Below are 22,602 nucleotides of genomic sequence, written 5' to 3' on the forward strand. Positions count from 1 at the left end.
ATGGAAAGAGCTCATGAAGCGACGAAATGTATTTGCTTCTCGTAAAATAAATATCATGAAGTAATATAAGGTCAGGTAAGATACTTGCTATTCGTTCACCATCCAACACCCGGCACGGGACTGCGAGTCTGACACCGGCCGGGTCCGCTCACTACGTAAAATTACTACGCCCCTTTTTACGTCAAAAGAAGAAAAAAAATCAGAGTAGGCTACACAGTTGGAAGGGCGCAGCGAAAATTAATACAATCCAATGAGATACTGAGAGATATCCATGGAGATAGCCTACAATGAGATACTGAGAGATATCCATGGAGATAGCCTACAATGCGAGCCTGAAACCGTCAGAGCAATGTGATAATCTGGATACTCTGTTTTTTGATAATGTGATATACCCACTAAATAGTTAAATAATCATAATGATAATAATGTAAGATGTAGGCTAGCACTTTTCTAGACATTGAAAGATAATAAAACTGCATACAATAAAAATACAATGTGTTCCAAAGGCATTAGGTCTGGTGGTTGGCAACACCTCTATTCCTCTATTGAATTGCTGAACTCCATGTAATAAATATAAACCTTTCAAATTTGATTTGACAACTTACATTTATTAAGCAACAGATACACAAGTTGCAACAAGTTGCACCGAATGCTTTAAGCACCTTGCAACCTCTTCAGTAACACAACTGATGAAAAGGCCTTATACAGTGTAGTATTTTCAAAAAAGACTAGACTAGTAAACCATATTTTCTTCCAAAGGATCCTTATCATCCCTTGCAGAAGATTACTGTACACGTACATGCAGTTTCCTATAACATACATACACATTCATAGCCAAGTATACAGCATTATGTAGAGTATGTGATGAAGTATCATAATGCACGCTCATCAGGTAGGTGCATTCATAGAGAAAAATAAACTTTTCTTAACTCTTCAACAATGTAGAGCTTAGCAAAAAGTATACTCATCAGTTTTAAACAAAATAAATATATTTTTCATTGTTGTTACAGCAAGTTTCCCACCGGTATTTATTCCTGAACAGTAACTCTCAGGCTGTACATTTCAGTATCATACATGCGGTGTATGTTCTTTTAGCCCATTAACTACATATTGTGCATATATTTTCAAAGCATGGTTAAGTTTTTAGCAATTTATTGGTTTTCAGACTTCAGATTAGCTCGAGATCTATAGGCATTGTTTGATTACCTGGTGAGACAGTAACATTAACTGACAACTATAAAGGCAAATCAATAATATTTGAAATCAGTAAGTTGTTTTGGTGAACTAGTATTAACTGAATAATGGTTGCATGCACGGTAGGAAATAGACAGAAGATGAACTTGTTGGTTGTTGTAGTTTTGGGGCTAGAAACCTTTGAAAATGATAAGTATGGTCTTTCAACTGGACTTAAGACAACGCAATAATTTATCTCAAGAATCCAAACAGTCAAGCATAGTAGGACATTGGCCTTGACTTTCTTCAACAGAGAAGATGATGTAAGATGCAGACTTCACACCACCTCACCAGAGTGGAAAGATGAACTGATACAGGCATGAACAAAATTCTTTGTACTTCCTCTGCCATTTCTACTGGACCAGCCAGACAAGTCAGGAGAGCCGGTCAAACCAGTCCAGTCAGGTCTGGGGTTATTTTCTTTTTAAGACACGATGAACAAAAGAAACACAGAATGGATGGGTCACAGTGTATCCTTTGCGCTGAGAGGCAAAAAAAGTCAGGTTGTACTTGTGGGGCTCTACTACTAGACAGCCCTTTCCCAGTCCCCTCTCTCAGTCCTATGGTAGAGCTGTGGCTGATCCCCGGGGAACAGGTTCTCAGGGTCGGGGTGTTCTAAAAGGAACCGGATGGTGGACTTCATGTGCTCGACAAAGTGTGCTGGCTCAGCCATCGGAGAGGTGGACAGGAACTAGGTACAAGAGAGAGAGAGACAGCTAAATCAAATGTTGCTTGCCGTTACTTTCTGGACCACTTCTTCACGCTTTCAGTGTTGGAGACGTAATAGAGGCCTTTGGTGAACCATGAAAAATAAGCAGATAACCTTTAATACTTCCACATCTATATACCTTTAAAATTGTGTCATCATCTTGTGCCATCCAGAAGGCTATATCCAGATTTGGAGACCACTTGCATGGGCCGATTTGAACAAGACCTCGACTTGAGTCATATATGTTAGCCATCTGGAAGACAATTCATTTTTTATTTTATTTTTTTATTAATGAAATTTACATTTGGTGTTGTTTTAGTTTCTCAACCGTGAGATGCCCTTTAAGTTTTACTAAATAAAACAACAACATAGGAAACAGAGTACATCAGCATTCTTATTCTAATGGTTACAATCCCACAGAATACACATAGAAAACAAAAAAAAATTATTTCATTGTTACCTGTCCCCCAGTGAAGGTCCTTGCTGATCGCAGCTCCTCTGCAGGTCCCTTATGAGTGAATGACGAGGGAAACACTTCCCCTGTTTTAACATTTACACCTGCACATAAACAGAATGACACAACATAATATAAGGTCACAAGCCAATAAATAAAGCATTGCATCCTTCTATCTCTATAGCCATGTTCATCACTTACCTATTCCATATACTACAGGCCTGTGATTTCCGTCAACAACAATGTCATTCAGTTCTACAAAAACAGCAAACAAAAGGGTTAATTGGAAGAAGGCATAGCTGGTAGAATATCTCTAAAGAAAAGTAGTCAAGTCAAAATTAATAGTTACCTGTGATGCAACATGTTTCCAGATGAATGTCCTCTTTCTGTTTCTGGAATGCTACTGTAGAATGAACAGAGTCCAAGTGTTATAAAGTCCATATGCTGCCATCATAATATTACAATAAGACATGACACTTTAAAGACTGTACCCAGTATGTTAAGGCTGAGTTTATGGGACGTTTTTGACTCATCGTTAAATCCCCCGACGAGATGGAGCTCAAGTCTGCGTAATGGACCGCAAAGTAGAGGAAATGAGGAACATGTGAACGGAATGTGTAGCTTTATTATATCTGTATCTGTTTGTGTGTTTCATACCTGCCCTCCTTACTGAGGTTACTCAGCGACATGACGACTTTCACAATGAGCGGAACTTCAGACCAGGTGCTGCAACCATCTAAGTGAGCAAGGCAAACAGCTCCACTTCCTAAGAAATAAGAAAATGTATGGATATTAGACATTGAAAATGAAATTCCTGGCTATGTGTACACAGGCAAAATAGGACGAAATGAACGTTACCAGTGTGTCGCAGCGCGACCAAATGGCAGGTGGTGGCATCATCAGATCCAATTACTGAAACACAGGCTGTAGTAAAGTAAGACAAAAAAGCATGTATTATCATTATGATCCAGAATGATAAACATGAAATACTGTCTGGGAGGTACTTAGAGATTAACAAACTGCCCAGTCAAGAATTTCCCCCAACTGTAAATACCTGCAAATTCTCCTACATTTTTAGGATACATTTTTCTAGATTTTCATAGCAAGACGTGAATATAATTCCATTTTATTCACTCTACCCTTAGGCTTAGCTGGTAAAAGAGAAGACTTGATCTTTTCCAATGATCAGGCTTTACTCACTGTCTTCTGGTGTTGTTGCAGCAAATTCTCGTTGTTGGACATACAAGAGGCACTTAGGGTCAACATCGACTAGGGGCTTGGAGTGAAACTTTCTTCCGATTTCCTGTTGCAAAACAGTAAATATGTTTTCTTGTTTAAATGCCAGACTGACTCTCGGCTTTGTTGATTTGTAATAACGAGACCAAAACACATTACACTTACACAATGATAGGCCTATTAATCCGTGTAGTTTAACAGCTATCAATACAGACTGTTAACCTTCATCTTCTTGGGGATCTTACTTTATTATTATTTTACAACACTCTTTAGTGTGATATTTGTCACAGGGAAGGAAAGGGTAGCATAACTCGTATCTTTTTATATATACTAAAAACAAAAACATTGTATGAAAACTGACTTTCCACAAAAACCTGAAAGGAGTAATCAAAAGTTTCAGACATTTGCAAATTAAGTGAGAAATATTGTGCCTTTCATTCCACTTTCTTTGGTGTTTAGTACCGTCTTTGTTTCACTTTATAACAGAAGCACAATACTTACAAGACAATCAGGACAGTTTGCTATATCGTCCCTGATATCGTCCCATCAGCCAGTCAGTCTAGTTTCTAAATGTAACGATGATTACATTTTGTCTCTTGCTTTAACTTCCAGTCTGTCATATATTGACTACTTATAGAAAAGCACCGTAATCTGGTTATGGCAGTGGGCTATATTTAGCCGGACTTTTCAGGAAACAAACCTGTAAATGTGGATATTTGTCGAACAGTTCCGCTGTCGAGCTTACGCGACCAACTCCTCTATTTTGAATGAACAAAGGCATTTCCTTCGGTAAGTTCCACTTCAAAAACATCCAGTTAACATGCTAATATAAAGACCAATAACTTCATATTTCTCATTATCTCATATGTAATGCACATATCGTAGTGACTCCATGGACATCTACGACCTACTTGCACAGGACTTCCTGGAAAGATTTCTTCTTCTACTGTTGTTTCTATCCTACGAACAAGCGGTTCCCTCTCAAACACCGCCACCAACCGGTAAAAAGCGCGAACGCTTACACGAATCAAATTCACTATAGGTTCCTAATTTTAGCGAACATTTGTACGTAGTGTCCGTTCTGTACCGACGAAGCTACGTAGAATTACTAGTTGAACGCACGTCGCTAAAAAGGGCAGGGAGTACCGATGCCTATGCTACAGTTGATGTATCATTATTAGAAAACAAAAGCAGAAATAAACAATTAATACAGGAGTACATAGACAAATTCTATATGTTCGAATTTATACAGATGCGTCGAAGGACTCAGGTAATAAAGTAGGGGTAGCTTTTACTGTACCGGAATTTCAAGTGAAAATAGGGAAGAGGGTTAACAATGAGGTTTCAGTTTATACAGGTGAACTGCTGGCAATACTGTTGGCAGTAGGCTACAGTGGGTGGAGGACAACAGGCAAGGTCAGTTATTTGCTCAGATTCCAGTTCAGCATTAAAGAGCCTACAGTACAACTGTTCCGAAAGCAGACCATATTCTGATTGAGGTAATCAACAAACATTATAGGCTACCGAATACAAATGATGGGGCTTATAGTGTTTTTTTTATGGGTTCCAGCACACATTGGGATAAGAGGAAATGAAATGGCAGATAAGCTTGTGCAGTATATTTTCCGGCCTTTACTCAGAAAAACGGTGTTGGTGGTGGGTTGATGAAAGAAGACGCAGTTTGAGGCAGATGAGGAGGTCTTCAGGAACAATTCTTTTATTTTAACAACAAAACTCATCCTGCAGTCAAAACGAAGCCAATAAAAAGTTAAAGTGTTTGTAGCCAAAAAACTAATAGAGGTACATGCATACAACAAAAAGCTATGAAGAGTTCCTGTATACTAAAAGACCTGTCTCTTCCTGAATTGTGGTGGCCTATAACCTGAAATCTAAGTGAGTGTATTGGTCCTTAGGTCAGTAAGCTCCACCTCGCCTAACTCCTGATTGGTGGACCCTAACTAGCTCTGACCTACACTGTCCAGAGGACATCTGTGTTAATCAATCCCTGGAGGTACTATACCATTTGGGGCCGGGAAGTCTGATTCAGTAACTGTAGGACAATCCCTTTAGCCAGGGGCCAATAAACTAGCCGTTAGATCTTCACCAAACTGTCCTAAATTGCCCCTACAAGACAGTCACCCCGGAGCCTCCCTTTGTGTGCATGCTGAGTAACCTACAGAAATCTCACCTACGGCTTCCCCCACTAAGCAATACACATTCCTATCCTGCACACACATATACCCACGAGAGCTACTCCTGGCCCCCCTTAGTTAACTCTGTAGGTAATTAAACAATCTCCTGATTTATCATTAATCTTAGAATGTGTCATAACGAAATACACTACACTTGCAAAAGATGTTACCAAAAAAAGCACAATTGATATAAGTATAAATATAGGTAAAACTGAATTTAAAGGCATTATTAAGCAAATACTGAATAGGAGATGGCAAAAGCAGTGGGAGGAAGAGCGGAAAGGAAGAGAGTCCAAAGGCAAGTGGGAGATATGAGATGTGGAGGTAAGAACAGAAGAGAGGAGTCGGTTCTATCAAGACTGAGGTTTGGGCACACAGGTCTGAACAGTAGGCTACACTGTTTTTAATAGGAAAACACGAAACAGGCAGATGTGAATGTGGGCAAGAAGAGACAGTAGAACATGTTATAATGCAGTGTGAGAGATGTGAGGAAGACAGAAGGCAGATGAGGGAACAATTCAGAAAAGAAAAAGTAAGTTTTAATTTAATAGATATTTTACAAAAGAATTCCAATAAGTGTCATCAAGTTCTATTTCATTTTCTTAGGGTAACTAATTTGTTTTTGAGCATATAGCTTCTTATTTGAATTAGTATTATTATTTTTTATTTTTTTTAAGCGAGGTTGTTATTTATGCCACACTCCATACCAGTAGATGGCGGTAATGCATCTTTAAGTTGTTTACCAACCGCCAAGAAACATTACACAAGAAGAAGAAGAAGAAGAAAAAGGGCAGGGACGGAGGAAAGGCGCAGAGGCAATCAAAGCGTCCGTTCAGCTCTACGTGACGCATTTAAAAATTGTTTACCAAAATCCTTATTTTGTTGTAATCTTCGTCTTATATACAACAGTTTTTTTTGCACGCTTACATTTACGCCTTTCTGTGCAATTTATAGCAGCGCACGACGTAAACAACCCCGCGTCAAAGGGTAACCTTAACGTTAAGTTACAAATACTGCGGAGAGGATAGTTGTTGTTTTAAGCCAACATGAGAGGGGGTTCCTCCTATGGTGACCGAGACAGAGACCGTGGAAGAGACAGGTACGTTTTAATTTACATAGAAACAACACACATATACGTAGAATTGCCCCAACACTAGTGTGAGATATGCCTTTAAAGTAAAAAGCCATGGCTGTTTTTAGCCTTAATTCTGTACTCGCGACACAAAGGCAGAAAGGCGCAAACCTTCACCAAGGCCTCACTCCTCGTTTGTTGTTACTTTCATAGGAAATATTGCTGTAATCGACGGCGGTTGATTTGAAAAGTGTACCATTAGCCTAAGATTGACCTTAAGATGGCGCCATGGCTACGTTAGTTTCATGTTATCAACAACAAAGTCTGTTGACTGGAGATCAAAAACAAACTTTTACAGGTCAGGTCAGGACACGATGATTACTAGGCCTATGTAGTATTTTCTATGTTGACCTCGTGGTGGTGCTAAAGGTGATTCCACGGGTAACGGTCGTCACCAAAACTAGTTTCTTGAAAGGTATACAGTAGGTTTCATAGCCACAGCTATCATAGTTATATCAATAGTTTTATTTCGGATTAACCCTCTGAACTTGCAGACTGAGTCTAGCGATTACTCATTGGTTGCACAATTTTGGTGACGTTTGTTAATTACCAGACATTGTAACCATAGGCTTACATATAACAGAGTTGAGCACACAAATTGGACATCATTTTATACAAATGCAAACTATAGTCTAGTCAGGTGCATTTGTGCAGTACTTATCCAGGGTTTTTCCCATAGATAGTAAATAATAGGTTTTTCCTGCATAGAGAAAGTTTTGGCGCGCGCCAAAGCGGATTTATCCAGCGCCAAAGGAAAATCAGGCGCGCCAAAATTATATAAAGATTGAGAATAAATATAGCTATTTAAAACCTCTCCAAATTCAGCCCAATTTAAGTCATCCTTCTTGAGGGGCTGGGCAATAACTTGAATTTCATTTTCGATTACTATTACGGCTTCCCTCAATCATGAAAACAAAATAATCGTTATTAAACTATCATTGTTCCGCACAGGGGCGTCAGCTCACCCAATACCATACAGGGGCACAATAGGGCACCAAAAAAAAGGCGAGCGCGCGAAGGGCAATTATTTATTTAAAAAAAGCATGGGCACAGATAATTAATGCAAGCACGCGAGCAAATATTTTATAGCACTTATTTATTATCATAAAGCGTATCTTCATTAAATATCTGTCAGCAAACATGAACTTGAAAACTGAAAACTTGAAATGTGCAACTGTAAAAGGAAAAACAAAAAAACACCTCTACATACATACATGTCTGTGTTTATCATTTCTATTTCAGACCATCCTATGATGGTGTGATGGTGATGATCCTATGAGGTGTGTATATCATGGCCAGAAAGATAGGGGAGCTGTTCATTTTTTTAACAGTAAACGGTAGCGCCTCTGCTTCATTTTTGCGAAGCTGTCGATCAATTGTGACTGGCTTAATTTGGAGAGTTCTCCTCGCTCAACCGACATGATGGCAAGATGATGAAGCCTATCTTGCCCCATTGTGCTCCTCAACCAAGTGTGAAGGCGTCTCAGTACGCTGAATGTCCTTTCACAACTGCAGCTGTTAGACATTCTATGCTTCCAGAGGATAAAAATGTAACGCTTACGGCCCCCACACACATCCTACCTCTACTGCGCGTCTACCTCGCGTCTGCGTCTGACTTTTTGTCACAGAAATCAACGTACAGCGAGCACACATCCAACCTCAGACGCACTGCGCACTGCAGGCGCGTCGGAGGCACGTCTGCAGCGACGCTCCCCTTCACCTCAGGAGGCTCGCCTATTTATTTTCTGAGAGCAGCGCGTCTCTCTCGCGTCTCTGTGCTTTAACTGATAGAGAAATACTCTGCTGACAGTCATACCAGCAGCATTCACTCTAGTTACACGTTTACCCGGTGTGTTTATTTCAAAATAAAACATCCCTCAGTCGTATACGCGAATAATCCCTTTATTTCACGATTTAATTGTGCAATCAAAATCCGAGGGATTTAAAACCTAATTTTCAATTAGTTCTGGCATTTTATTTTTGGATAAATGACACATATAGAGATCCAATATAGTGAAGAAATAAAAAAGATCATGATGAGCGCAACAGTTTTCCGTTGCTCTATCTGTGTCTACGGCCTTCTTCTTCCCCGACCACACCCCCCTCTTTCTCTCCCGTGTAAATCAGTAAAGTGATTTTTGAAATACTCTGCTGAGAGTCATATTGACTTCATACTGGCAGCTTTCGCTGTAGTTTCACCATTTCCTGGTGTGTCCCCTTCAAAATAAAACTTCCAACAAGCGAAAATATGGCAAAAATTTTTTAAAAAATGGCAATGGGGCGAACGGATTACTGTCCAGACTCAATATAAATCATATGCATCATAGATGACATGAAATAACTTAATTTTTAATGGGAATTATCTATGAAAACTCTATGTAGAAAGATAGGGCTTTTAGAAGCAGCGCTGCTGCAGCAGCAGCAGCTGCTGCTGAGACGTTGCATGTGTGTCCGAGAAAAGTCCGAGAGAGGCAGCAGTAAGGTAACGTGACGCGCTCCAGAGGTAGACGCAGGATGTGTGTGGAGGCCGTTACTGTTTACTTCACTTCACGCCGGCCGGAGTGAATGGTCGCTGACGCTGTGCTGGACAGGTTCAAAAAGTCGATATCAAGGAGAATGATTCTCTCCTCAGTGTGTGCATTCGTCACGTACATTTCATTGCAGCGGCCGGCCAATGAGGGGGGCACCATGCATATAGGCCTATTTTAAGAAAAAAAATGCAATCATGCATTCTGTAGATTGCCAGATGAGTCAGACTTAAATAAAAAAAAATTAAAGGTATAAATAAATAAATTAATTAAAAAATCAGTGCCCCAGGCATACCCAGGCACCGCAGATCCACAACGGGGCACGTGCCCCGGTGAAAAGGGTCTGCCGACGCCGATGGTTCCGCACGCCGGGGCATGCAGGCTTTTAAATGCAGCGAACCCTTTCAGCCGAGCCGTGCGCTCGCTCGGACCCCATGGCTCGACCTGATCTGCACCTCTAAACATCCCGACCAATTTGTTTATACACTTTAAGTCGAATCATAGTGGTCTATGACCAAGCAATCAATGAATAAAAACACAGGAGGTTTAAAGGACACACCAGTCCGACTACCCGAAAATGGAGACTGCCGATTCAGGGAGCTCCAGTCTTCCCGTCGCGGCCGAAAAAGTGCAAAGAACACACCAAACCGACTGCTGACTTTCCGTACGCTCTGCACTTGCGCGGGACGTAATGTCTCCATAACAGCAGGCGGCGCTAATCTGTATTGTGGCCCGAAAAAATACGGAAGCCGGAAATGATGGGACGGCTCTCTTGACCACAGTTGTTCCACAGCCGGATAGTGTGACCCACATTCTGGCGGCGGCTATCGCAGTCCAGCCTAAACCCCGCCCTACCAGTAAGGGTAGGGTCGGCGGTGGAAACAACACCGAGATTCTTAAAAGTGAGCTGTCCCGCTCTGAGCCGCTCCGATCCGACCCGCTCTACTCGGTGGAAACGAGGCATGAGTCACCACAACCGTCAACACTACAATGCAACTGCCTATCCACCCTGCTCCCTGACATAAATACATCATGCCCTTACATTTAATGCTATCAAAAGACGTGCCCTATCAACACCATTTACAACTGGTTATTTTTATTTTGACATATTCATTTTATTCAATTATTAAAAATATGTTTCACTTATTTAGCCTTTCTATTCTCCCTGTTTTCAGTTCAAGTCATGGTGTTATTAGAAAAAAACCTTGTTAAAAGTAAAATAAATGCATAATGTTCTTAAATCAATGATTAACTCTCTTTAATAATCGTGATAACACAATGTGATTACTCAAAATAATCATGATTATGATTACCTTATTGCAATTTCCATGGTTTAGATCAATTAGAAAAAATTAAAGTATTAAATAGGTAGGCCTAGTCATATTAGTATTTTGACTTCATATCTACAGGTTGTTTATTGTGATTTCCATGGTTACGCAGTGATTGACAGGCTGACTGAAATGCTCTTTAGCTGGACAGAAACACCCTTCTCCCAACCCCACACCCCTCTTAAGGTGCGAACACACCATACGCGTTGGGTGCGGTCGATGGCCAAAGTGCCCAATGCACCTGATCTGGCGCTTGGTCATTTTGTGTCAAAAAATGGTTCAACGCGCCCAACGCTACGCAGCCCCCCGATATATTTATTCCCCTTATCAACCATGGCTGCGATCAGACCCGACCCGACACAACAGCGTTCATGTCCGCACAAAAACAAACAACAACACGGCCAACACAGGGTTCGACATAACGTATAGCCCGATGGCCCGGGGCCAGTAAAATCATATGCAGGGCAAGTTGATTGGCCAGTCACTGTCCCGCCCGGGCCAGTGACTGGCCAATCACAGTTCAGTATCTTTTTGTAGACTATATCATGGTTCATTGAAATGCGCGTTGAGAGTCGGAATGAAAGCAGTGTTTATTTAAGACTCAATATAATAAACCTAATATAAAATATATTTTTTAATGAAAGGCCAGTGGACAACCGATGCGTGGGCGATTTGACAGGCGGCCGGGTGCACTCTCGCTCCGTTGGCAGAGCTGCCTACCGTCCGCCTGCGAGTCGACAAATCAATCGACTTGCTTTGCCCCCTTTCTTTCTTCCCACAGCAGAGGTTGAGGTGCAGAAAATGATAACTGCGCTTTTCCTTTATCTGCCGCCGTAATGTTACAGTATTTGCATCCAAGCCCCAATGGTAATACAAATGAGAGGCGTTATTTAAACGCTGTGAATGCGTCTCCGGTGATTGTGTCGGTTGTAGACAGAAACGAACGGAGGGACTCCGCTCACTGTACAGTTCCTATAGTCGCGCAGTTTGGCACTGTGTTTTCAGGCTCGAGACATTCAATCAGATCGCGGAAGTCTTTCCCATTGAAATCGCTAACGGGGAGAATATCCCCGGTTATTATTTTAGCCACAAACCACAGTTCTTCTGCGCGGCGGCTCACTCACTCGCTGGCGAGATCACACGGTGAAACGCTGCTGTGATCGGACGAAGGCATTGTGTGTTTCTAGTGATTTAACGTCATAGTCTTAGACGAGCGTTTAACTTATGCTGCATATTTTGCACTGCATTGTTTTTTATCAATAGTTTGAAAAAATGGTCCCACACCGGACTCTTATGTGAAGCTGACACTTCATGGAGAAGTGACACTCCTGCAGCGCGCTCGCATACACGGTGAAATCTCCCAAAAAAAACGGCATAACCCACTGATTTTCGGATTTCTATTCTATTTTTAAAGTCAACTTGAGCGCAAGTGGAAAACCGGTCATTCGGTCGACACATTCACATCCCTAATGCTTATAGAGAAAGTAATAAAAACAGCCTACCACACCACAAAGAATGATCAGACCTTCATCTCTTATTTTTTTTTTAAATATTTGAACATGACTTCTGCAGGTGAACTATTCATTAAACCTCCCAAATTCAAGAATAAAAACAACCATCAAACTACTGGACTTTAAAATACTGGCCGACCCCTTCAACATACTTTCAGTTGTAGGCTTCAAATTCAATATGTTTGCCTGGTTTTATATTATGTGTATGAGCAATATCAACATTTCATATAATTAACTAAAAGAAAAATAACCAAATCTAAAGGGAATATCTATACTGTTACAGTATAGATATTCCCTTTAGATCTGGTTATTTTTCTTTATTTTTCTAATACAGGTATTATAATTATTGACACTAAATTATGAATAAAAAAAAGTGTGTGCAGGGCCAGTGAAAATATACAAGGGGCCAGTAAAACTCGGATCCACTGGCCCGGCGGGCCAGTAGGAAAAAAAAGTTATGTTGAACCCTGCAACAATTGTGCCAAAAGACAAATAAACAGCAACTGAACGGAATAAATAGCCTTAAAACAGCATTACAGATTCACGCCACTCGGAAATGAACACAAACAGCAAGGCAGCACCATACCAAACACATTTACAGCAGCATTGTGCGCAGGGCAGTAGAAAATAAAGGCAAGTAGCCTACATTACCCTACCTGGCTGTGACGGGACCGTGGCTGGCGTAGATATAGGCATAAACACCGGTGCTTCGCTTTACTCGTTGTGAAAGTTTCCCGGACTTAGCCGTTATGTTTGGGTTCATTATATGGAGGTGGTGGCCGCACACAACCGGGTGAGTTAACTAACGCTATCCGACCGGTGCTAACTTGGTTTATCGGCTAAAGCACAACCGCACATATTCACTGAATTAACCAGGAAGCCCATTCTCCTGGCTCACTTTCCCCACGTCTTCTAACCCAACCCCGAGCGGCTTCATATCACCAGCCAGCCGCAAATACATTTCCTACTCGGTGTTTCTCAGCCTCTGTGTTGTCCTCCCACCGTGCCGATGTCCGTGACGTCGGGTCAAGCTCACTGCTGATTGGCCAACGCGTTAAAAGTCCAATTTTTTGAACTCGCGCGATGGTGCGGTGACGCTTTGGTAACGCGGCTAGCGCGCCCAAAGCGCCGCTTTACCGCGGCCAACACATCATCGCGCCTAAACCAATGGTTCCCTTTGCAAAAATAGGATTTTTCAACGCCGCCACAGCACCCAACGCGTTTGGTGTGTTCGCACCTTTAAAATACACGAACCGTTTGCCTTTACTGTTGCACATAGTCGCGAAAAAAGTTGGTTGTGTACTGACCCCCCCCCCCAAAGGCCCATTCTGAGCCAGGAAAAACCCAACTCCACCCAAAATGATTTGAAACTGATTGATAAATGTCTTTCAATATCTAGATTTAGATATTGAGGTTGAAAAATGAGGATAACTCATTTCTGAGATCTGTATTAAAGCAGCCCAAATATATGCCAGCCGCCTTGTGGACAAAAAGAGAATAATAATTCTGCAAGGGCAAAAATGTCTGAACCTCAGAAATAAACAGGACTTTGTTGCAGGTAATGCCCCCAGCCTGCCTTGCTGATTTCCCCATGCTTATTATCTCTTGGCTCTTATCTCTCAGGCCACGGTTTGGGGCCACGGGCGGTCGCGGTGGTGCACCCCCACCACTGAAGTTTGGGAATCCAGGTGAGCGTCTCCGCAAGAAGAGGTGGGACCTGGATGAGCTGCCAAAATTTGAGAAGAACTTCTACGTGGAACACCCTGAGGTCCAACACATGAGTCAGGTAAATCTTTCTCCCTCACACTTACAAACAAAAAGTGAAACATGAAAATGTTTGTATTGGACTTGTGCAAATTTTCATTCTAAACTACAGGGCTGGCAATCATCAACAGTTTTTATTGTATCAGACAATATTTATACAAAAAGCCCCTGAACGATGTCATGTACAGTCATGCCTCATATTGTTGTAATAAGTCAGAGTAATTTCAGCAGAATGTATTCTAATACATCCAAATGTATGTTTTCTCTTATTTTCTCCTTTCGCCATTATATCCAGTTTGACTTGGAAGAGCATCGTAGAAAGAAGGAGATCACAGTCCGAGGCTCTGGCTGTCCCAAGGCGATTACTGGTTTTCACCAGGCACAGTTTCCTCGTGAGTGAACCATACATTACACAAACTAGAATGTCTACACAGTGTCTATATCTTAGTGAGATATCGAAACAAATGTTAAGAAAGAGAAAAATTCTATCACCTAGAGACTGCCAAATGTCTTTAACGAAAGACATGGTCTGAATTACCAGTTGCAGTGTTAGTAAAAATGTGTTTTACGAGGACAAGTGTAATGTTTACAATTTTCCGACATTGTCTTTCTGATGGACCGATAGAAACAAAAACAAGTTTCAGTCCGGCAGTGTAGCCACTAGTTGACTGTCTCCCTCCATCTCCCTTCAGAGTATGTGATAGATGTGCTGATGCATCAGAACTTTAAGGAGCCGACAGCGATCCAGTCTCAGGGCTTCCCTCTGGCCCTGAGTGGCAGGGACATGGTGGGGATCGCACAGACCGGTTCCGGAAAGACACTGGCTGTAAGACCGCCTCACTATCTTTCTGCACGATGATGACACTTTATTGGATGTTTAATATGAAAAGTGAATCACATTTGTATTTACATAGTGTATTTTATAAGAAAGAAAGTGCAGACAGCTGAACATGCAATTGGAATAGAAGTATCATAAACCATTCAAAAATACAACATCAATTCAAAGTCAAGTACAACTACAGAAGCAAAAAGTCTAAATAATGTGTTTTTGGAAGGATTGGTAGGAGAATGAATTGGTCTTTTTTGTTCCCTGCAGTATCTTCTTCCTGCTATTGTGCACATCAACCACCAGCCTTATCTGGAGAGGGGAGATGGCCCAATTGTGAGTGCACATTTTTATCTCAATCATACAACCTTAGTGTGGGGGCACACAGTCGGTCTGGAATTCCTCTCTCATTCCTCTCCGTCCTCTCTTCATAGTGTCTGGTGCTAGCCCCAACCAGGGAGCTGGCTCAGCAGGTTCAACAGGTGGCATTTGAGTACGGCAAGTCCTCCCGTGTCAAAAGCACCTGTGTCTACGGTGGAGCCCCCAAAGGACCACAGATCCGAGACCTTGAGAGGGGTAAGCAAGGTTGCAGATGAGCACTATGGTTTAATAAAGTTCCAAATGTTTATATAAAAAAAATATTTAAATTACTTTTAAATGTATTCTTGTTTACTTATGAGTACTCAAATGTTTTGGGGGGCTAAGTTGACTTTGAAAATCTTCACTCTACACCAAAATGTTGTGGTAGCACAGTGTTTTTAATATAATTGAACAACACAAGTAATTAATATAAAAACATAGAGCTATATCCTGGTATGTAAATGAACTATAAGGAGACACACACACACACACACACACACACACACACACACACACACACACACACACACACACACACACATGCTTCTATGGCGTGTGACTTCTGCTACTGCCTGGTGTTTTAGCCCACACTGCATTTCCCTGTAAGGTGTTGCTGTAATGTCACACAGTAACTGTGGGACCGTTGTACATCAACAAAGAGTCATTACAGGGCTATTGCACCTAGTAATGATTTTTTTTTCTTACTAAGTAAATATTGTATAACTCTACCTAGGTGTTGAGATCTGCATCGCCACACCCGGCCGCCTCATTGACTTCCTGGAGTCCGGGAAAACAAACTTGGGGCGTTGCACTTACCTGGTGCTGGATGAGGCTGACCGCATGCTGGACATGGGCTTTGAGCCACAGATTCGCAAGATACTGGAACAAATCAGGGTAGGACAAAGGCGGATTTTTTGAAAAGATCACCTTAACTTTGTTTGTGTAGAAGGACTTTTCCAGTTAAACCAGTTGCATGTTTTCTGTCTCTCAGCCTGACAGACAAACTCTGATGTGGAGTGCCACTTGGCCGAAGGAGGTGCGTCAGCTTGCAGAGTCCTTCATGAGGGAATACGTCCAGATTAATATCGGCGCTCTGGAGCTCAGTGCCAACCACAACATCCTGCAGATTGTCGATGTCTGCAATGAACACGAAAAGGAGAACAAGTAAGGATAGACAGTTAGAAAATATCTGCCCTATAATTACATCTTTTTATACTGAGCAGCAGCACTACATGTAATGGAACTTGCATTCCCTTTCACTTATTTCACACAAGACATTTAAAGAGTCTTGAGAACGCTTGCTATCAAAATCACTTTTATTCAAAATCTTTTAAAAGCCAAGGTGCTCTGTAAAAGGGAATGTTACTGGCTACCATGGGCCCCATTTGTTTACATACATGTACCAGTTTACAGAGTCTAGGCTGTGTATAAATACCAGTTTCTTTTCAGCGCACACACAATACACAATCCGCTCCCTAGCGGATCGCGTACTGTACTCAGGAGATCTTAAATGAATTTGACTGCTGTTATAGTGTTAGAGCTTTTCCTTGCACACAGTGTAAACAGAGTGTAACACTGCTGATGTGCTATGCTTGTCTTTCCATTGTCTACAGACTTATACAGCTGATGGAGGAGATAATGGCTGAAAAAGAGAACAAGACCATCATCTTCGTGGAGACAAAGAAGCGCTGTGATGATATCACCAAGAGGATGAGGCGGGACGGGTGAGGAATTCCTGTCTGTTATGACAGTGACTGTGGGATGCTTTATGCTAATCATTGATAAACAAGCTGTTCAGAGTGTTCTAATCCCATCTGCTTTGTTGTGCTTTTTTATTTTTCCAGGTGGCCTGCCATGTGTATCCATGGAGACAAGAGCCAGCCTGAAAGAGACTGGGTACTCGCAGGTAAGAATACCCGACACGTCCCAGCTGCCATTTGTTCATTTATTTCCATCGTGTTCTTTAATTGTATTTCCAATGTCTGTTTTTTTCTAATAAGCCTCCTAATGTTTCAGAGTTTCGGAGCGGTAAAGCTCCCATACTGATTGCTACCGATGTGGCCTCTCGTGGTCTGGGTATGTCTGCTCACACAAACACACACAATCAACAGCCGTCTCTTCTCTCATTCTTTCTGTATTTTCCTGTGAATTAAATATTTTTTTCCTGTAAATATTATTATGTGTATTATATACTTCGAGGGTAACGCATGTAAACAGTCACCAAAGTTTTATGATATATTGAGTTTTTTTTTTTGGCCTCTGTTTGCAAAGTTATTTTGACGTAAAGGTAAGTATATTACAGATGAGACCAGCTTTATCTGGGAAGGCCTGGTAATGACCTTTTTATTTAGTTTTTTAATATGAAACCCTGTAACAAGATTACGTGTATAGTTGTCTGCCTTTGACTCTGCTTTACTGTCAGGTTTGTGATAGGAATTAACCATAATATACAGCTTTGTGTGTAATTATGTAGTATTGCTGTTAACTAGAAGTGTGTAAATAACTAAGAAGTTGTTATCCTATTTAATTTAATGATGTTCAATACGAAAAATCAGTACACACTATACTGTATTTAAGCCTCAGCCCTATAATAATAACCTTACCATTTGATGAACTGTTAAGTCCAGTATGGGTGGCCTCATGCCATCTGGTCTGCTGGGTTCATAGTCTGTTTCTTGTTACTGCAGTTAAAAACCTTTCCTTCAACCGGGGCTCTTTGGCACGCTGCCTGCAAGGAGGGGTGTGTGTGTGTGGGGCGAATGCTCCTGCACCTATTCTTATGTCTTCTTTATGGTGCCAGTGAGAAGCTAAATGAAGATGCTGCTCATAAGAAAGTGATACATGTTGTAATGTTTCACAGATGCATTTGTTAGCTGAATGCTCTCCGTCCCACCAACAGGGAGATCTCATTTGTAGGCAGGATCATTATGAGAAGGGGGGATATATAAAGGATCTTATGACTTGCCAAATTTACGATGACCGTTATCCTTGTTCTTTTTTCCCCTCTTCTCCTCTCAGGGTTTGGCAGCACATGGCAGCTGTAACAGCCTGTGCTGCTGTCTCTGCCCCAGACAAGTTAAAGTAGAAGCTCGGCTAGTTTTAGAGGGATTTAAAGCCCCCTGCTATTCCTCCTGGGTAAACTTAAGATCCCCTCTTGTCAGAGTTTGTAAATCCAGCGAGCCTTCCTTGGGAGCAGCCTGAGGTGCCGGTTTTAGAAGGGCTCGTCTGGATTCCAGTCCTGGCCAGAGTCTGAGGAGGGGCCCTGCAACGCAGCGAGAGAGAACCAGCCGTTGTGCGTGTCTCATGAGGTTAAACGGTTCTGCTCCCGTCTGACGTTGCCGGTGTGTGCGCAGAAGGTGAGGGATGAATCCTGTCTCCCTCCCCCTCGGCCCCTCCCCATAAACCAGGACTGAGCAAGGGGGGACTGACTACCTTTGTAAAAACATCACGAAGGGGGTAAGTACCTCACCGGCCCTTTCTCTTAACTCCTCCATGAGCTCACCATACATTCAGCTACTGCCAGCGTGCTCATATTTTCAGCCAAAAAGGAAAGCACAGTGTTTATTCCGGCACATGGTGTTGACCATCATTCTTCCCTCTGTCATGGTGGCCTCATTGATATCAGCAGTGCTCTCAGAGCCCCACGTCTTCTGTAATAAGAAACAGACTCCTTGACTTAACACATTCTGACCAATAATAAAACATTTAAAAAAGTGGTTTATGTACAACCTTAAGGTCATGCTCACTTTTGCCAAGTGAGCGTGCAATCATGAAGTAAAGCTCCGTTTGAACTCTATTGGGTTTAAATCAGTAACAAAGATGGTTAACTGATATGTATCTTTGGATGTGTGGATTTTTGCGTGGTGTCTGATAAAGCAGGTAAGTTCCTCTATTTGTTTTAGAGTTTTGAATTCTAACTAGGGCTGTCAAATTAACGCGTTAATTTCGATGAATTAATCTCAGAAAAATTAACGCGATTAAAAAAAATTAACGCAGATTAATCGCACTTCTATAATGCCCTTTGACCCGGTGCAAAAGTGGTGCGCAGCTGCACCTGTAGCTTGCATACACAGCCCGCACGGGTGAAAGGGAGAAAAGTAATATTTTTTTAATTATTATATATTTTACTTATTTAAGTAAAAATGTATTTACCCTTTTAAATTCAAACTATCGGCTCTTAATTAAAATGATCAATTCTTCCTCCAGAAGCTTTTGCCCCTTGTGAGATTATAATATTTTTCCCTTCCCCCATGCTGGAAAACTAATGCTTTTTTCCCCCAAAAGATGTGGAAGACATCAAGTTCGTCATCAACTACGACTATCCCAACTCCTCGGAGGATTACGTCCACCGTATTGGACGTACGGCCCGCAGTACCAACAAGGGCACTGCCTACACCTTCTTCACCCCAGGGAACATGCGGCAGGCCAGGGACCTTGTGCGGGTGTTGGCAGAGGCCCGGCAGGCCATCAACCCCAAGCTGAATCAGATGGTGGGCTCAGGACATGGTGGAGGAGGTAAGATGGACTGTCAGTTTTCTTTTATCAAATTTAACTGTACCATTAAGCAAGACACTCCAGTTGAATAAGGCAAACATTTTAACTTATAGATATCATCTTGAAAGCTCTTACCCACTGCGCCACGAGCACCCCCCGATAATTGTGTTTTTGATGAAGTGTCTCGCCTTAAACAGGAATTCTCAGAATTTTCCACGTCTGTGATGAACCTTTTTTATTGATTTTGTTTAATCACACTGATTTTTTTTATTTTTTTTTGTAAACAGGTGGTAGAATGCGTTACCGCAGCAGCGGCAACAACTCCAACTTCATGTACCAGGATGCGTTTTCTTCCCGCCCTGGTGGTGGTGGTGGTGGCAGCAGCAGCAGAGGAAGCAGCCGTGGTGGCTTCAACCGTGACGGCCACGGCCACCGAGATGGAGACCGCTCCACTCCCTCCTCCTCCTCCTTCAGGGACAGGAGCCGCGATCGCAGAGACGGCTACAACGCAGCCCCGGATCAGTACCAGAGCTTTAGCGGGGGCAGCAGCAGCGGGGGCTACAACTCCCGCAGCGTAGGCCAGCCCAGTGTGGGAGGTGGTGGAGGTCAGGATCAGTCTAACAAGCCACAGGGTCAGTTTGGTAAGCCCCCTCCTCCTCTCCCTTCCCTCCCTCTACCACCCCCAGTGGGGCCTAGGCCTCTGATGGGCCAGCAGCAGTATGTTCCACAGCCCCCCCCACAGCAGCAGCAGCCTCCCATCATGGGCTTCATAGGGCAGCAGCCGCCTTATTCTTTTGCTTCACCACCCCCTCCTCCTCCACAGGGCCCTCCACCTCCCCGCAAGTAGAGTTATGACAAAAGGAAGCACTATGCACACTGAGTTCATCTGCGTTACTTAAGAGTGTTAGCAGTGTAACCTTTGTTGTTATTCTCTCCCAACTCCTGCCATCTACAAGAGAATGCATGGAGGTTTGAAAAGGCCTATTTATCTAAGGTGGAAAGGGATTGTTATCTAATTGTTTTATACTTTTTAACACACCTTTTGTGTAAAATAAATCTTTGAGTTTTTACCCTTTATTTTTAGATATTTGTCATGTCCAGTGGAAGAACAAGTTTCTTGTGTTTTCATTTCCAGCGAACACTACAGCAGTGGATTTCAACAGTTTGTCATCCCGCTGTAGTTAAAGCGCTGGTGTTTATCAGCTGTTAGCATGTGGTTAGAATGAAACTAGCTTACTTTACTTTACAGGGGTACTTTGTTAAGAGAGCTGGCCTATGGTAAAATATGATTTTTTTTTTTTAAAGATATTTTTGGGGCATTTGTTTTATGCTTTATTGATAGTGCAGAGAGACAGAGGTGAAATGGGGCAGAGAGGGGAGTGACATGCAGAGAACGACCGCGGCTGGGAATCGAACCCGGGTCTGCTGCTGGGCCCGGCCCGGGAGGGGGACGCCTTACCAACTGAGCTAAAGGCGCCCCCTAAAATATGATTTCTAATAAATAACATCACATTCCAGAGTCCTGTTATGCTCTAGCTCTATTACAATTCAAAATCTTTGACTTACTTTGCTTGAGGCAGACCTGCAATATATTGTACGTACTGCATTGGTTTTGTGTTTTTCTAAAAATGTAAACTATGCCACCAAAGTTGTCAATCTGAATGCAGTCCCTATTGAGATACATTGTGTCATGTGTGCACGTTACATACTTCTTCCTGTCATGCAAGAAGTTTAAAAATGAAGTGTTTCTGTATCTGTTTAACCTATATATTCTTGAGATATTGTTGCAGATAAGTTAACCCAGACTCATTTTCATATGGATTCCTTCTTTTTTTTGTTTGCTCATTGTGTTCTTTTTCTTACTAATAAAATAATTGAAGCTGTGTATATTCTACTTTGCAATTGAATAATCAAATGATTTTTACATCTGGCGAACCCCCTGTACAAATAACTTTATTTGCCTTAAATACACATTTGTAGTACATTCTCAATTTGTACAGAGCAGTATGTACATGTGTGCTACTTTTATTGGACAATATACATGATGACGTGAAGCTTTTATTAACAGTAGGGGGTAAACATGGAGGTTGATTGATACATTTTGGGTCTTCTGTTCCACACGATGTTTTTTGTCATCTTGCCAGTCATAGTTAATGTGGAAGGTCAAGTCTTATTCATGGATTTCAAAGCTGGACAAAGGGGGACAGCATTGCATGCACAGCACTTGATCATGTTTGACAGACATCTTGCAGAATTTAAGGTATAAGGAAGTTAGAGGGATTTTGTTTGATCTGTAATAGGTTTTGTCATAACCGTCATAGTCTACCCATACATGAAATACGATGGCTACAAGGCGTTACTGTGGATGAGATGGAGGCTGCAAAAAATAATCTTGAGGCAATGACGAAAATACAATTTGCATTTGTGAAGCATTGTTAAATGTGAATGTTACTAGTTAAACCGATTCCTGCCCATTCAATGCAAAGTTTGCGAGCTCAAAATTTTCCATTATTTACAATTTGCCTGAGCCATGAATGAGTGGAAGGTGGTCACTGAGGCTACTCTTTGCCTGATTATTGCTTTCTTAGTGAACGTATCTGTATACATAAATAAGAGCTGATGAAAAAGTTTATTACATAACAGCCTATTAGAATGATTAATGGCTCTGTGTGTGATGGCTGTTTATGAAGGAGGGTTGACCATTTGAAATGTATCATTTCAAAGTAAATAATCACTATTACTAAATTCTTAAATCCCCCCCTGAAATTATAAACTGAATCTCCAGCTCTATCCCTATCGTAGTTAGTGATTTCAGAATCTTATTTTTCGGGGTTG

The 22,602-nt window shown here is 41.8% G+C and overlaps 2 protein-coding genes across 2 annotated transcripts; one reads left to right on the plus strand and one right to left on the minus strand.

Annotated features, from left to right (window-relative positions):
- Positions 1 to 596: 596 nt before the first annotated feature.
- Positions 597 to 4,548, minus strand: ntan1 (N-terminal asparagine amidase). Its single transcript, XM_080029968.1, has 10 exons — positions 4,333 to 4,548; positions 3,597 to 3,699; positions 3,255 to 3,320; positions 3,054 to 3,162; positions 2,888 to 2,961; positions 2,746 to 2,799; positions 2,598 to 2,651; positions 2,403 to 2,500; positions 2,082 to 2,195; positions 597 to 1,924 (listed from the first exon to the last, which is right to left on the minus strand). The coding sequence occupies exons 1-10, from the start codon at positions 4,441 to 4,443 to the stop codon at positions 1,760 to 1,762; spliced, it is 948 nt and encodes a 315-aa protein (XP_079886094.1). The 5' UTR covers positions 4,444 to 4,548; the 3' UTR covers positions 597 to 1,759.
- A 2,055-nt stretch (positions 4,549 to 6,603) lies between these two features.
- On the plus strand, positions 6,604 to 21,652 carry LOC307251668 (putative ATP-dependent RNA helicase DDX17). The gene is made up of 13 exons (XM_080029055.1): positions 6,604 to 6,923; positions 13,947 to 14,109; positions 14,383 to 14,479; positions 14,780 to 14,913; positions 15,184 to 15,249; positions 15,348 to 15,489; positions 16,007 to 16,167; positions 16,265 to 16,437; positions 16,887 to 16,997; positions 17,118 to 17,179; positions 17,290 to 17,349; positions 19,558 to 19,788; positions 20,055 to 21,652. Exons 1-13 carry the CDS (start codon positions 6,871 to 6,873, stop codon positions 20,612 to 20,614), a joined length of 2,013 nt encoding a protein of 670 aa, XP_079885181.1. The 5' UTR covers positions 6,604 to 6,870; the 3' UTR covers positions 20,615 to 21,652.
- Positions 21,653 to 22,602: the final 950 nt, after the last annotated feature.

The sequence above is a fragment of the Ammodytes marinus genome (genome assembly GCF_949987685.1).
Source record: "Ammodytes marinus genome assembly, chromosome: 6".
NCBI classification, from domain to species: Eukaryota; Metazoa; Chordata; class Actinopteri; order Uranoscopiformes; family Ammodytidae; genus Ammodytes; species Ammodytes marinus.

Bases quoted from the DNA above. Each gene is read 5' to 3' on its own strand.
- ntan1 (XM_080029968.1), bottom strand. From the start codon at position 4,443: ATGTTTTTGAAGTGGAACTTACCGAAGGAAATGCCTTTGTTCATTCAA. The intron at 3,163-3,254 runs GTAACGTTCATT...CTTATTTCTTAG, and splicing joins GGTCGCGCTGCGACACACTG to GAAGTGGAGCTGTTTGCCTT. The intron at 2,800-2,887 runs GTACAGTCTTTA...TTCATTCTACAG, and splicing joins ACTCAGCCTTAACATACTGG to TAGCATTCCAGAAACAGAAA.
- LOC307251668 (XM_080029055.1), top strand. From the start codon at position 6,871: ATGAGAGGGGGTTCCTCCTATGGTGACCGAGACAGAGACCGTGGAAGA. The intron at 15,250-15,347 runs GTGAGTGCACAT...CTCTCTTCATAG, and splicing joins AGAGGGGAGATGGCCCAATT to TGTCTGGTGCTAGCCCCAAC. The intron at 17,350-19,557 runs GTATGTCTGCTC...TTCCCCCAAAAG, and splicing joins TGTGGCCTCTCGTGGTCTGG to ATGTGGAAGACATCAAGTTC.